General features: G+C 41.0%; 1 protein-coding gene across 1 annotated transcript in view; it reads left to right on the top strand.

The window, feature by feature from the left end:
* Window positions 1-13,963, top strand: part of LOC140156963 (uncharacterized) — a 164,299-nt gene extending 150,336 nt beyond the window's left edge. The window contains exon 5 of the mRNA XM_072180010.1: window positions 10,805-13,963. Coding sequence (XP_072036111.1) covers window positions 10,805-11,148 — 344 coding nt within the window. The 3' untranslated portion in view covers window positions 11,149-13,963. The remainder of the gene's footprint in view (window positions 1-10,804) is intronic.
* Window positions 13,964-15,503: the final 1,540 nt, after the last annotated feature.

Genomic DNA, 15,503 nt, shown 5'->3' with positions numbered 1-15,503 from the left:
TTTCAACTTTACTGTGTACCATTATTTTATCTAAAAATGCTGAATAACAAAGGCAAGCATGCTTCTAAATCTAGTTTATTCGCCCGTTGCCATGCGGCGCTACTGCATCGGCGACGGAAGGCGAAATTTCGAAAAGGAGGTAGAGTTGTTACCGTGGCAACACTGATGAAATACCAGATTCAGACGTGCTTGCCTTTGTTATTCTGCAGTTTTTTGATAAAACAATGGTACATTGTGAAATTTAATGCGTTTAAATACATGATTTGTTCAACTTCGTGTATCTATACACAAAAAAGTAGATACCTTGGCTAATTTGGTAAGATTTGTGCTGCTTTTAGAACGGTGTATTATTTCATAGCGGGAAATTCAGGGTTTGATTTATTGCGAACCGCAACAAGCAATATTGAGCAGACGACTCATCTTTTTCTGGGAGCAGGGCGCTTTATCCATTTCTACCTCGATGATAAAAGCATACCATGAACATCTTTCAAATGTTTGGACCCTCCAGGACATCATCAGGTAACAAGCAGTCTCATACATGTTACCATTATTAGTAGGGGTATCAATATGGAACATTTGCGCAGCATCAACACAGTCAAATAACAATGTTCGTCTTGTTGCTGTAGATCATATCTGTAGCTTAGAGCCATTTGTTTTCTCAATTGTAGCCGTAATAAATGCAAGTGACTTTCGGGTATATGCACTTGAACAGTTAGACGCAAGTGACCATGCATATACCCCAAAGTCACTTAAATTTTCTTATGGAGGGCAGAATTGACCGTCCATTTGTTACCGAAATAAGTAACATGTAACTGAGAAAACAAATGGACATAGATTGTTCTGACTCTAGGCTACCAATATGATCTACAGCAATACAAACAATAAACGATAAAATGATTTTTGGCAGTATGTAGTAAGTAGTCTGAAATTGGTTACCATTGTTGTTTACAACAGACGGGTATGTAGACTATAAAATATCTATGACACCTCTCATTTAGCAACTCTAAAATCATATACATTCTATAGAAATCAGAAAGAACAACAAGAATAAGGTAGTTATACAGATGACATCATAGTCAAAACACCACCAAAACATCACAAGGTAGTAACTAGTCTCAAATTTGTTACTATTATTGTTCACCTCTAGGATTCGGTCTCTGTATACTTTAGAGACATTGCGATTTTCCAAACGCAGCACGTGGAACGTACGTTTTCGCGTACGTTTTTACGTACGTTAATACGGTGTTAAATATTGTTAGTCTCGGTTCCAGACTGGATTGTGCTCCTTCGTCACGAAGGAGAACAAAACAGCTAGAACAAAGACTATAATATTTGATCTAATCTAACAGCTTCTAACCTAGGTCGATAGAGGACATAGTGATTGAAAAAATAACAGTGAGCTGAGTCTCTGCCTATATTCAAACAGACCGCTTTTGATTTTGATTAAAATTTTGACCTACATGCTGATTAAACCTAATTGTTTTTTGTGCTCCCCAAATATTATAGTTGCCCAAAAACATATATTTTGGTAGATTAAAGATCACTTCATACATACATCATGACTTTACTTTCAAAATGAGACTTTTTCGTCCTGAAAATTGGGCGCGTTGCATGGACTTAGACATGAGGTAAAATCAGCATATTTCAACGTAGCATCTGTGTTTTTATTCTACGTTGGAATCCAAAATGGGAAATCGCATTGTCATTCTTTTTAACGCAAAGTATCACACACATTTCAATGGGCAATCTCTGCGTGTGAATATTGCGTTTAAATTAAGTCCATTTTTAACACATCGCTGTACCGTTATTATAATGATTTGTTACAAACAAAAAGGATCATACTAATAATTGGAGATTCCTTCATATTGTGGCGGAAATGGATGTAGACGATAGAGGGCCTCCTTCAGTCACGTGGTTTCACGGGCTATATAAGCGGAGTGCAATAGCACTCTGGGCCAGTCTGTCTGTAGCCGTGAGTATGGTTGGTCGATGACTGGTCAATTAGCTCTCCCTCTCTTCTAAGCATCCAAACCGCCGCTCTCCGCTCCTGATTCCACTCCAGTCTTGGATCAGCTCCCGAAGCCCAATAAAGGTGTTGAGCCAATGGTTCTCATATCTGTGTGCGTGTGAGAGTCTTTCATTTGCCAGTGTCAGGTACGATATGGTTCGTACACCTACTACATCCTAGGCCTTACTTCGCTACCGTATATACCGAAGGCCGGTTCCGCTACATTTGGTGGCAGCGGTGGGATTTTTGTGACATTGGACTAGTATCAACATCTCAAGGATTGCAGGACGAGCAGGGAGAATGGCGTCCAACTTCGACGATGATCAAGATTGGATGGATGATTTCCACAGCCAGGTGCAAGAAGAGGAAATCGAACGACTCCGGGAGCGTGATAAGCAGTTGGAGTTACAAGCAAAGGAAGCAGCGAAAAGGAGTTTGGATTTACAAGAGGAGATCGACTTACTGAGAGTGAATGGTGAAGACGAGAGGCAGATATTCGTTGATGAAATCAAACGCTTACGGACAAAACTAGCTGAGAAACAAAAAGCAAGTGATTTAAGCCAACCAAGGATTGAGCCACCGCCAGAGTTCTGCTCAGAAACAGTGTCTCCTGCTGAAAGAAATCCCCAGCAGCAGTACAGGGAGACTGTCAATGTCTCCGGAGGGGAAAGGCATGTTGCAGCTCGTGGCTCATATGAGGCTGACCACGTGGAGTATGCAAGAGCATCAACTCCGGGAGAAGAGCGGGAGCAACGCCAATTTCAGGAGATGCAAACGATTCTCCTGAACAATATGCCAGACAAACGCAACCAAGGACAGTTGGACAAACCGAGTCACAAAAGACATGAAAGGACACAGAAAGATGCGTCGTGTAGCCCGATGGAAGATGTGAGCGTTATGATGGAATCAAGAATGGTTCATGAATTTGAAACGCCACCGGGATTCAGAAGAGCAACGGCATCAGACCCAGACGTGTTTATCCGGGAGCCGATGCAGATCAACAAATCTATGAAAGAAGAGCAGCTGACGCGAAGTTATGAAACTCCAGCGGTTCCATATGCATCGGCAAGTGTTAATTATGGACAAAGATCCCAAGTCGGAGACCATCAGGACGCGGGGATAGAACAAATGAAGTTGGAGTTGGAGAATTTGAAACAAGAAAGTAGTGAGCTCCGTCAAATGCTAACGGGTCAGGTACCATCCGCCAGTCATAAGAAATATAAGAAACGGGCTCCGACATCACATCAAGTAGTCAGCGCAGAGGTCCGAAGGAAGGATGGAGGTGATATGACCCCGGGTAATGTCAAGATAGAACGACATAAAGGCAACAACAAAAGAGTCAAAGAAGAAATGTCGGATACAGAATCTGTCGACTCCGAAGAAGAGGAGCCACATCACAGCAGCGGACCATGGAGGTTAAGGCGAGAAGATGGCATAAAAGGAATGGATAAATTCCGGAGCCGAATGGAGCGGCCTAAGCAGAAACAAATTACGCCCGAAGCATTCAAAGGAGACGTGCCTCTACAGGAATACCTTAGCCAATTTGAGTCTGTCGCCACTTGGAACGGATGGACTGACAGCCAAAAGGCACAGCAATTATTTATGAGCCTTCGTGGTCGAGCCAGAGGTGTAATTCGACAGCAGGATGAGTGGAGAACAATTACTTATCAGGAGTTGGTAAAGCGCTTAGAAACCACATTCTCCGGCCAAGCAGAACTATACTTGGCACAGCTTCGTGGTCGCCAACAACAGCAACAAGAAAGTCTGCAAGATTTTGCACAAGCTGTTAGAAAACTAACAGATAATGCTTACGTCGGCATGGCAGAAGAAGCCAGGAACCGGATAGCACGAGACCACTTCATGGGTAACATGCGAGATAGGGAGATACGATCAGCGGTGCACCTCTCCCGCCCTACATCTATGGAAGCAGCATTACAGACTGCATTAGAGACAGAAGCGTTTTTGACAACCGAAAAGCAAAACAACCTACGAAGTTTGTGAAAAGTGTAGAGCAGAGCGATAGAGTATTAGAGGATCAGTTGAGGGAAGTCATTGGGTTGTTGAAGACCGTGGCTGAGAAGGCGTCGAAATCGGAGTCGAGCAAACAGTCGGAGTTTACTGAGAAAGGACAAGCGGCAGAAGCCCCACAAGCTCCTAACTACGGCAGAGTGAGCGGAAGGCGACGAGGAAGTGGTAGACAAGACCCAGGCAGAGGAAGAGGTTGCTACAGGTGTGGAGCATTGGATCATTACAAAGCAAGCTGTCCTCAAACGTTTCGCAGCTCGAGAGGAGGATGGAATCATCCGGGAAACGATTTTCGGCCCAACGTAGGAGCCCCGGAAGGGTCGAAATCGGTAGCGTGGGCTCCGGAAAACCAACAGTAAACAGAAATGCGACTACAAATCACCAGAAACCGTCAATAAACCCAACATCTGAAAATGTAGAACGTGGTCGCTCTCTAGTTGTAGAAGGACACATAGCCAACTGCTCAGTAGAATACTTGGTGGACACGGGGACTACAGACACTATTATTTCCGTCCAGATGTATAACAGTATTCCAGTTGACTCAAGGCCTGCTCTTTTTCCCATGAAAGAGGCAGCAGAACAAGCAGATGGAAGTCCTCTAAAGTCTATAGGATGGGCATCAATAAACGTCCACATTGGACCCGTTTCTATGTTCACGCCAGTAGTAGTGGCCGAAATAACAAACGACGCTATGTTGGGTATGGATTTCATGTATATGTCAAAATGCACCATTGATCCATATAAGGAGCAGTTGAGATTCGGAGACAAGGTTGTGCAATGCAACGTTAAGACATCGAGTACACGCACATTTTGTGCCAAAGTCACCCTCCGTCAGAACATAACACCCTCCGGGGCATGAGATGCTCATACCTGGAAAAATTAATAAGACTCCGGGAATCGAAGGACTCGGAATCCTAGAACCGGGGAGCAGTAAACTTAAAGAAGCCGGAGCTGTGGTAGCAAGAGTGGTTGTAGACCTAGATACAACAAAACCTGATTACATACCCGTCAGAGTATTCAATCCAACTCTGTCAAACCTAACAGTAAAGAAGAATACAGCAATTGGAACAGTAAGCCCTGTAGTAGGTTGGGAGACTGTGAACAAGATAGATCAAGAAATAAATAAACAAAAGTCGGAGAAGAATGTACCAGAGCACCTGCAGACGTTGTATGAAGCGAGCGTACAGGAGTTACCAAAAGAGTACCACGCAGGAGTTGCGGATTTGCTGTCGGAATATCAAGATGTATTTTCAACCGGAGATGGTGATCTTGGGAGAACCGGCATTGTCAAACATCGGATAAACACTGGTAATGCTCCACCAATCCGACAAAAACCGAGACGACTCGCACCCGCTATGCAAACAGAAGCTGACAAGCAAGTCAAAGACATGTTGAAGAGAGGGATTATTGAGCCATCGGAGAGCCCCTGGGCCTCTCCGATTGTCTTAGTCACAAAGAAAGATGGCTCCCGGAGATTCTGCTCCGATTATAAATTGCTTAATGAGGTAACTGTTAAAGACTCTTATCCGATTCCCCGGATTGAAGAAACATTGGAATCATTATCCGGAGCACAGTGGTTTTCAACACTAGACCTCGCCTCCGGATATTGGCAAGTGGAGTTAGATCAAGAAGCTAAGGAAAAATCAGCATTTGTAGTGCGGGGAGGACTTTACCAATGGACAGTTATGCCCTTCGGGTTATGTAATGCTCCATCGACTTTTGAAAGGCTCATGGAAAACATAATGGCAGGACTTCAATGGGAAAGTCTTCTGATCTACTTAGACGATGTGATAGTGTTCGGCAAGACCATAGAAGAAGAGTTGAACAGATTGATGAGAGTTTTTCAAAAACTCAGACAAGCTAATCTGAAACTAAAGCCTAAGAAATGTGTGTTATTCCAGAAGAGTGTGCTGTACCTTGGACACGTCGTGTCAAGAGATGGTATTGCTACAGATCCGGAGAAGATCCGAGTTATCCAGGAATGGGAAACTCCGAAATGCCTCAAAGATGTGCGTGCCTTCCTCGGCTTAGCATCTTACTACAGAAGGTATGTGAAGAGCTTCTGTGATATTGCCAGACCACTAAACCGCTTGACACAGAAGAACATCGCATTCAATTGGACAAATAGCTGCGAAGAGGCTTTCCTTGCATTGAAGCAGTGTTTAACAACAAGCCCTGTTTTAGCATATCCTACATACTCCGGCCAATTCACTCTTGACACGGATGCCAGTGCATACGGGATAGGAGCTGTGCTCTCCCAAGAACAGAACGGTCAGGAAAAAGTTATTGCTTATGCCAGCAGAACGCTCACGAGAGCTCAAAGGAATTACTGCGTCACACGAAGAGAGCTACTGGCAGTAGTCTTCTTTGTTCGGTACTTCAGACCGTACTTATATGGCAGACACTTTACGATCCGCACTGACCACGGATCACTCCGTTGGCTTATCAACTTTCGAAATCCGGAGGGTCAAGTGGCTAGGTGGCTACAGATACTTGGAGAATACGACTATGAAATCATACATCGCGCCGGGAAGAGCCACCAAAACGCTGATTCTCTATCCAGAAAACCTTGCTCTCAATGTAATAGGAGCGACTCCGAGAGCGAAACCACTACTCCAATAGAGGAGGAGCCGGAGCCAAAGAGAGACATTACAATGTCGGATAAATCTTGCCAATTTCCCCCGGAGCAAAATAACGCTCCGAACTCCGGAGAAGCACGACAAGAGGACAACCATCACCCGCAGCAATACGGTGATCATGACTCGACTAAGACAAGCAATGGGAGCCATTCCGGAGCAAGTCCGAGGATAGTACCAAAGAAACAGACATCCAGTAAAGCTGCTCCGAGGAATATAAGTGAACACACGGATCAAGTAAGTGCTACCGAGCGATCTGTTTCAGTCAGTTGTAATGACTCAGATCAAGTAGAAAGCTCAGCAGTTCCAAATACGCAGAAGCATGGAACAGCATCCGTTAGTAAAAATAGCTCCGGAACAGTGGAATTAACAGACAGCCAAGTAAACCAGACAAGAAAAGTAAGAGCCATATGTCCTGCACCAAAATGGACGAATGAAGAAATGAAAAATGCGCAGATCAATGATTCCGATTTGTCATGGCTTTGGACGGCCAAGGAATTAAACAAGAAACCGGAGTATACAGTTGTATCACCATTGTCAAAAGCTGCTAAGGTCTATTATCTAGAATGGGACCGAATAGAGCTGAAAGAAGGTCAATTGTATCGACGATGGGAGTCTAATGATGGTAAAGTCATAAAGTGGCAGTTAATTATGCCAGAGAAGTACAAAGAGACTGTGCTTGAAGAATTACACAATTCCAAAACAGCAGCGCATTTGGGAGTAAATAAAACCAGGAACAAGCTGAACGAAAGATTCTACTGGTTTGGAATTAGCGGTGACATTCGTTCTTGGCTCCGAAAATGTGATATTTGTGCCAAACGGAAATCACCTTCTACAAGAAGAAAAGCCAAGCTACAACAAAACATAGCAGGACATCCGGGACAGAGAATAGCCATGGATATCCTTGGTCCACTTCCCGTAACTCCGAAAGGTAATCGTTACATTCTTGTTGTCGGAGACTACTTTTCCAAGTGGGTGGACGCATATCCTATACCGGATCAGGAAGCAGTCACCTGTGCCAATAAGTTAACACATGAGTGGATATGTCGGCACGGATGTCCGAGAATTCTTCACAGTGACCAAGGGAGAAACTTTGAAAGCAAAGTCATGGCAGAGGTATGTTCATTGCTTGGAATAGACAAAACACGGACCACTCCACTGAACCCCAAGTCAGATGGCTTCATAGAACGATTCAACAGAACTATGCTGAATACGATTGCAGTCCTGTTGGATCCACAGAAGCACCAACAGGATTGGGAAGAAGTTTTACCTTTCGCTCTCATGGCATACAGAAGCTCCGTGCAAGAATCAACCTCTGAAACACCACATGCTATGTTGTATGGAATGGAGATGGAACTCCCGATAGATTTAGCATCAACTCCGGTCGAGGCAGAAACAGATAAAGAGTTTAAGACAGATTATGCTCAAGCAATGCGGAACAATTTAAGAGCTGTACACGACCGAGCTAGAGAAAACCTACAACAAGCAGCGAAGAGACAGAAAAGGAACTATGACAGAGGTATCATAACACAGCCAATTCAAGTAGAGTCATTTGTATGGCTACATCAGGAAGTAAGGAAGAAAGGACGATGTCCAAAGCTCCAATTCAAGTGGGATGGACCCTACTTAGTTACAACTAAGTTGTCTGATGTTGTATACAGAATACAGAAATCACCACAGTCGAAGCCCAAAGTTGTTCATTTTGACAGACTAAAACCATACGAAGGCGAACAATTAAGAAACTGGTTGAAAAATTAAACAAAGTGAATTTCAGGCTCCGGCGCTCACATTATTTTAGGCTCCGGAAATCCGGAGCACCAAAGAAGAGAGCGCGTAAGTCCAAGACTCCGGCACCATGTACTACTACTAGTACTACAGCTACTACTACTACGGAGCAGCCAAGGGAGGTACCGGGAGCCCCCGGAGCCTCAGGACTTCTCCCAATGAGTCATCTTGCAGATGTTGGAGGGCGCAGGGGAAAACTGGTGCGAATTACAGAGACTATCACCAGAGAGTATACTTTTGAGTAAAACTTTGAACTGAAACCATGCATCTAGAGCTCCCAAAATTATGTATTACAGTAATTCATGTCATAATTGAGTGCCGCTGATATATTTAAATTGTTCATTTCCATTTTGTCCATTCCATTCATCTCATTTATCATCCGTCCACATATCATTACATACATTTTTTCATCCCCATCTACACCTTTCTAATCCATAACATTGTGTAATTTTACAATGTTCTAATAACACTTGATCATTGCAATAATTGGTACAAAAACAAACTCCGGAATTTCGGAGTCAGTCAGCGCGATTATAATGTGTAGCCTGTATGCGTACCAAAAATATTTTAGCATGTTTAAAACAGGGTAAAGATGTACAAATGATGTATATAGCATATGTTATGATAACATATTACTGCATGCTGCTCTGTGCATGACTTATCATGATTGTATAGAAGTTACAATGTACAGATGTACAGTGTTTCATGTTGTTGTATTATTTTGTAAAGTACTTATAGGAGCATGGCCATGCATTTTGTGTACACAACTAATCAGATTGATTTTATATGATATGATTGTTTTAAATGATAATAGGATACATTGTTTGCTCCGGATGGGGATTCATCGGGTCGGAGGGGGAGTCTACCGGTGAGTGGTATGTGCACTAGCGAGGAGCGTTAGCCTGTCATAGATGTACGATCTATGATGACTCCTCCTGTGTTCTTGCTCCTCACTGGCCGGCTCTTTCTTTGATGTGATGACTCCGTGAGGGAGTAAATGGTTACTCCTATTATTTGTGTGTAAACTAAATACACATTTTAATCGTGGCAGTAAAACATTATGTTATGATAATTGGTATTAATAACCAGTGATAATGTTTTGTACCGGAGTAATGATACAGTTTCTTTTAAAGGCGACTCCGGATCCCGACTCCGGATTTCTAACTTTCATGTCATTAAGGTTACCAGCATATAATATACATGCTGTAAAGTTATTTAGAATTGCTTTGTTTAACAATTCAGTGTCACAAAGCATGGCAACAAGTAAGCCCGCAAGTAAGTTTAAAGTGGATTATAATATGTTTTGGATATGCCAAATTACTTGTTGGTTATATTTTGGGAAATTCAGTTAATTCTCCCACATATTTTTATATGTTATAAAGTGTTGAAGAGTATCTTTTAAATATAAAGATGATAGTTTTTACGGAAACATCATTTACTCCGGATTTTGGACCCGGCGGAGCAGCGATTGAATCCGAGAGCAATATGTATGAGCACCGGTGAGGGTAATGCACGATCATGGTTGATCGTTCCATGTTCGTATCCTCCCGTATTGCTCTTGCATGCCGTTGTCTGGTTCTTTTGGTGATCCCCGCTCCGAGTAGGCGTAAGTGATCAATCCTTCCTGAGTCGGAACGATTCAGTTGCGTGTGATTTGATCAGCTCTGAAATACAATCACCGCCCATTTTCCGCCCTGGCCCGACTATGTACGATCCGGGACGTATCGGTTTGGGGAGGGGAGTGTGTGGCGGAAATGGATGTAGACGATAGAGGGCCTCCTTCAGTCACGTGGTTTCACGGGCTATATAAGCGGAGTGCAATAGCACTCTGGGCCAGTCTGTCTGTAGCCGTGAGTATGGTTGGTCGATGACTGGTCAATTAGCTCTCCTCTCTTCTAAGCATCCAAACCGCCGCTCTCCGCTCCTGATTCCACTCCAGTCTTGGATCAGCTCCCGAAGCCCAATAAAGGTGTTGAGCCAATGGTTCTCATATCTGTGTGCGTGTGAGAGTCTTTCATTTGCCAGTGTCAGGTACGATATGGTTCGTACACCTACTACATCCTAGGCCTTACTTCGCTACCGTATATACCGAAGGCCGGTTCCGCTACAATATGTTCATTATCTTTGACTGTCTTTAACATATTGTGAAATGGACAAATTTTGTGCATTTTCAATGACGTGGAATATCTTCAAAAATAGCTAAATATGTGACCTCGCTTCGATACAGGAGAGTGGTTTTGAATAGATCAACGTACGTCCGATGTCTACGTTTGGAAATCGCAATGTCTCTAATATCAAAACCTTTTAAACGTTACTAAAATGATCATTGTTATATCTTCCGGTGTTACAGCTTTCACTGAAGAAAACGATGGAACTGCAAATTCACAAATACTTTCCTTCTCCGAGGAATACCAGAACACAACTGTACTTGTCGGTCCAATACCTCCCGGTGGATCCATACGAGTGAAGCTATCAAATGTTACCTACGGCTGCATTGGGTACCCCATCATGATTGAGGTCAAAGATCCAACATCTGATTCAATGTTTAATCCAACGTCTCATCCACCATCAAATCCAACGTGTGCTCCTACATCTCAACCGCCGTTATGTGCCCCTCACAGACTTAGTGAGCAAATAGCGCGAGATGCCGAGTCGAAGCCGAAGGTCACAGCAATTTCACACGTTGCTCCTTAGCTGTTGGTGGGTTGGTTCCATATCTATTCAACTCATTTGGTACATTACTTAAGCACACGAATCAAGGCAGAATTGATGCATGATGATAAATGTTTTGGACTTTAATAGTCAGTATTATATCACTTTGTAAAAGCAGTATTAAAGGCTTATTCAGTGATCCAAAAATTAAAATTGTGTATAATTTGCCTAAACAATAAACGTGAAGTATAAATCATGTATTTTTGAAATAAAAACCAGGAAAACAGCAGTATTGTCTCTAATAAACAGCTTTTGGCTTAACCACTAGTACTAGTAGTAAGCTATTGTGGAGAAACCCAAATATGGAGTTCTGACTGCCCGATAGGGAGCTAAAAAATGGAAAAACTTTTTCCAAACCGTGTTAAGTCTAAAACGAAATGTTTCTCATTTACTTAAATTGTGTGATACGATCACAATAAATGTGACAAGTTTGACATGGGTTGTACTATCAACATGGCTGGATAACAATATGCAGACTTTTGTTCTCATTTCGTAAACAAAGGCCATGCTCAGTATTGTAAATGTGCGTTTGCTTTGTAATGGTGCATCCAACTGAAATTATAATACCTATTTCATCACAGCACATTGCGATATCGCACAGGAAATCAGAAACATATGTTTATGGATTTAACCAGGGATATGAGACACATCCCTGATTTAACATAGTTGAGCTGTTTTTAATGAGGTTTATCTTGGTGTAATGGGGTTTAAGTCCTGCAAAGGTCGTGGTGAATTCTGCTGTAGATATGACTGCATAATGCTGGTCACTTTGTCAATTACCAAAAGCAGAGTATCCGCAATACGTGGCCTCGAAAACATATTGAGGACGAACACTCTTAGAAAAAAGGTTCTTGGCTGTCCTGTATGTAGAATGCTAAAGAGAAAAGGGTTCTTGAAAATTTAAAGAACCATCATGGTCCCTTCTGGCCTTTCCAGAACCATTTTCAGGTCTAAAATGGTTCTTTCTGACTTTTCCAGAACCCTTTCCAGGTCAGGTCAGAAATGCTTCTTTCTATCCTTTGTAGAACCATTAAGGTCCCACATACAGTAGAGCTTAAGACCATTTTAAGGTTCTACTGTTTTTAGTAAAGGCCGAGAATTTAGTGCAAAGCGCGAGCAGCGAACTTGACATTCCCTCATTGTTCAAGTGAAAGTTAATTCAGATTACCCCCTCACATTTGAAAGCAGATTTTGAAAGTTGACAACTAGAATTTTTACTGGTGTATTCATACAATATTTCATTATCAGTCGACCAAAAATTTATCTGAAGCTAAAACCCCACATTTCGCCTAGCTTATTTTTTATTAAAAAGGTGCAGTACAAACCTTCTTTTTTGCCTTACGAAGTATTGTGGTGTGCCCTGAGTAACTTAATTAAGTTATTTATCTTTGTTTACAATTTAAAGTAACTTCTTGAGAGATGGTAAACCCCTTTTGCAAGATTTTGGTTGGTAATTATATTTTGGGAAACCCCTCTCATACATCAAGTTGACCAAATTCTAATGTTGTATTGCACCTTTAGGAAAATTCCTAATGGTATAAATGTGATGTAGCACATAAAAAAGGGAGGACTTTGCGGCAAAGTGCTTTTCAGGATATAGATTAAAATAGACAGAACAAATAAGGAAAATAACAAGAATTTTTGGAATGGTTTTTAACTTATAAAATATGAATGCCTTGATTAATTTTTGCAAATGAGGTGTCATTTTAAATCTTGCAAAATGCTGTCAAAGCAGAAATATTGAACTAAATTTGACTTTACCAGCAAACCTCCTTTTGATGTGCTGCATCACAAATGTGTCCCAAAATAGTTTGCCCAGAAGACCTTGCCCTGCCTTTGGTAATAAGTAAACCGTTTGAATTGAAGACCTGAGCGCAAGAAGACCGTAAGTCCACTTGGCCCCTTAACATGTATACACTAAAGTTGCGTATAGTTTCGCATAGATTGGTAATGTTTTATACATGTCAGGAACCAAAACAAATCTTTCACAACCTTTCATAATGTTTTCACCCAGGAACATGCATTAAACATTATAAAACCCTAAAAACTATACGTAATTTGAGTGTATACATGTTGATGGGCTAAGTGGACTTACGGTCTTCTTGCGCTCAGGTCTTCAATTGAAGCCAAATGCTTTAACGTTAACGCACTCATATATCCTGGTATAAACAATTGCTATTTACACCCACGCTTCAGTTGGTTAATATTATGATTGACATAACAAATAACACAAAGCAGCATCTTTCCTATTTATTAGTTTCAATTATATATATCTTGTGCACGAATGCTGTTTTAAGGGTACACGAGGTATTGTTGGTCGAAGCAGCCAAAAACTTGATTTGTATTATCTAAATCATTATACATGTATTATTGAAAAATAGCACTTTGATGTTTTGCAAAAGTTCATTCTATAAATAATTTACTTTAAAAACCTGCTTGATTTATTGTTGTTAATGAGTTTAGTATGAATAAAAATTCCTTTAAAAGGAATAGGGTGGGCAAATGAAAAATTGTCAAGAGAAATGAAAGAATGAGTAAGTCAAGTTCACAATAAATAAAAATTCCTTTAAAAGGAATAGGGCGAGCAAATGAATTGTCAAGATAAAGGTGTAGTTCCATATTGATACGTCCAAGTAAAATAAAAAACATGTTTCACGTCCAGGTTTTTGAAAAAAAGGAGTAGGAGGAACCTTTTTATTTTGTATCGCAGAATCGATGTAAATACCCATATTTAGAGCTATTTTAGCGTGCACAATAATGCCTGCAAAAAGGAGGAGGCCTCTTTTTATTTGTTGTTCTGAGGGTAGGCCCCTCTAATGATCTCGAAACCTTCCAAATTGTTTCTTGTATATTGAGAAGGCTATAGAAAGCATCTCAACTCCCTAGACATAATTTTTAAAAGTTATAACTGAATTGCAAAAAATATAAAAATATAATTGAAGAAACCTCCAAAAAGGAGGGAGGGACGTGAAACATGTTTATTTTTGTATTTGGCCTAATGCAGTATTACTTCGATTATCACTTGTCATCATTAGCAGAGGAGTGAAATTTTGATTGAAAGAATTAAACTAAGGGACGCACCATTTGATACTGAGAGGGGGGTAGGAAGTTGGGGTCGGGGAAAGTTTTTATTTTTATAGTTGGTGGGGAAAGTTTTTTTTGCTCATGAAGTGGGTGAAGTTGTTTTTTTTTTTTTGAAAAACTTCCTACCCCACCCTGAGAATCTAATGGTGCATCCCTAAGAAGGTTTGTGTTTGAAGTTATATAAATAACGAACTAAGAGCAATCGAATTAGGACAACAAAATAAAATAATAAAAACCCACACCATAGGACTGTACGGTAAAACATGTACCAACAGGCTACTTTTTAGTCACCCACCTTTGTAGGACTAAACAACAAAATAGCCCTCCACCATAGGACTTTGCGGTAAAATATTTAGAGGAGTATGCCAATTAAGGCCAAGTAAAAAAAATGTATATGTCCGGATTTTTTCAAAAATTGGTGAGGGAGGTCCTTATTATTTGTTATCGTGTTATTGTTTTACCATTCATTTCTGTGTAAAATTGCAATGGCAAATGTTTGTCAACACATCATAAAATCAGGGAGGCCCCTAATATTTTTGTTATTTCCCCCAAAGCCCTACCCCTAGCTTGAAGAAAGTGTTTGCCATGTGTTTATAAATGATAACCAAGAACTTCTAAACATGTCATTTCATCACAACAATTTTATAAACAAAGTAAGGAAGCAAATAGGAAAAATAACTAAAATATTTGAAAATCTCCAAAAATCGGAGAGGGCGGGGACGATATACACGTTATTTATTTTACTTGGCCTAAACAATGAATCACCACTCATGACTCGAGGTCAAAACCATTATGTAAATAAGATAATGTTTGCATGCGATGTCAAACAAGGAAATGTTGACATAAATTAATTGACTGTTTGGTTTTCACGATAATATTAATTTAGCCCAAAGATTAGGAAAACTAGCAAAACTGGTGAACTGGTACTGTTCAAATAAAAACATCTGCAAATCTTGCTGCAATTTCCAAATAGTATTTCTATTACTTAAATAATTATTTTTGTTATTTCTTTTAATACAAACACATTACTGCATATGACGACTTTATCGTATTACTTACATATCAAAATCAAGTAATAATTACAAAACTCGCCGTAAACTATCACCTCTGTGGGTGTTTGGGATATAACCGGCACGCATATTTTCTCAACACTGCGGCATGTGAAAAAGTAGATCAATAGTCAGAGAATACAGGGTGGGTGCGGCACGCCGCACCCACCCAAAAAGAGTATGGACGAGCCTATAAACGTGCTC

This window comes from Amphiura filiformis, chromosome 7 (genome assembly GCF_039555335.1).
Source record: "Amphiura filiformis chromosome 7, Afil_fr2py, whole genome shotgun sequence".
Lineage (NCBI taxonomy): Eukaryota > Metazoa > Echinodermata > Ophiuroidea > Amphilepidida > Amphiuridae > Amphiura > Amphiura filiformis.
The sequence above is the reverse complement of the archived record's forward strand: the minus strand, read 5'-3'. Positions and strand labels throughout refer to the sequence as shown.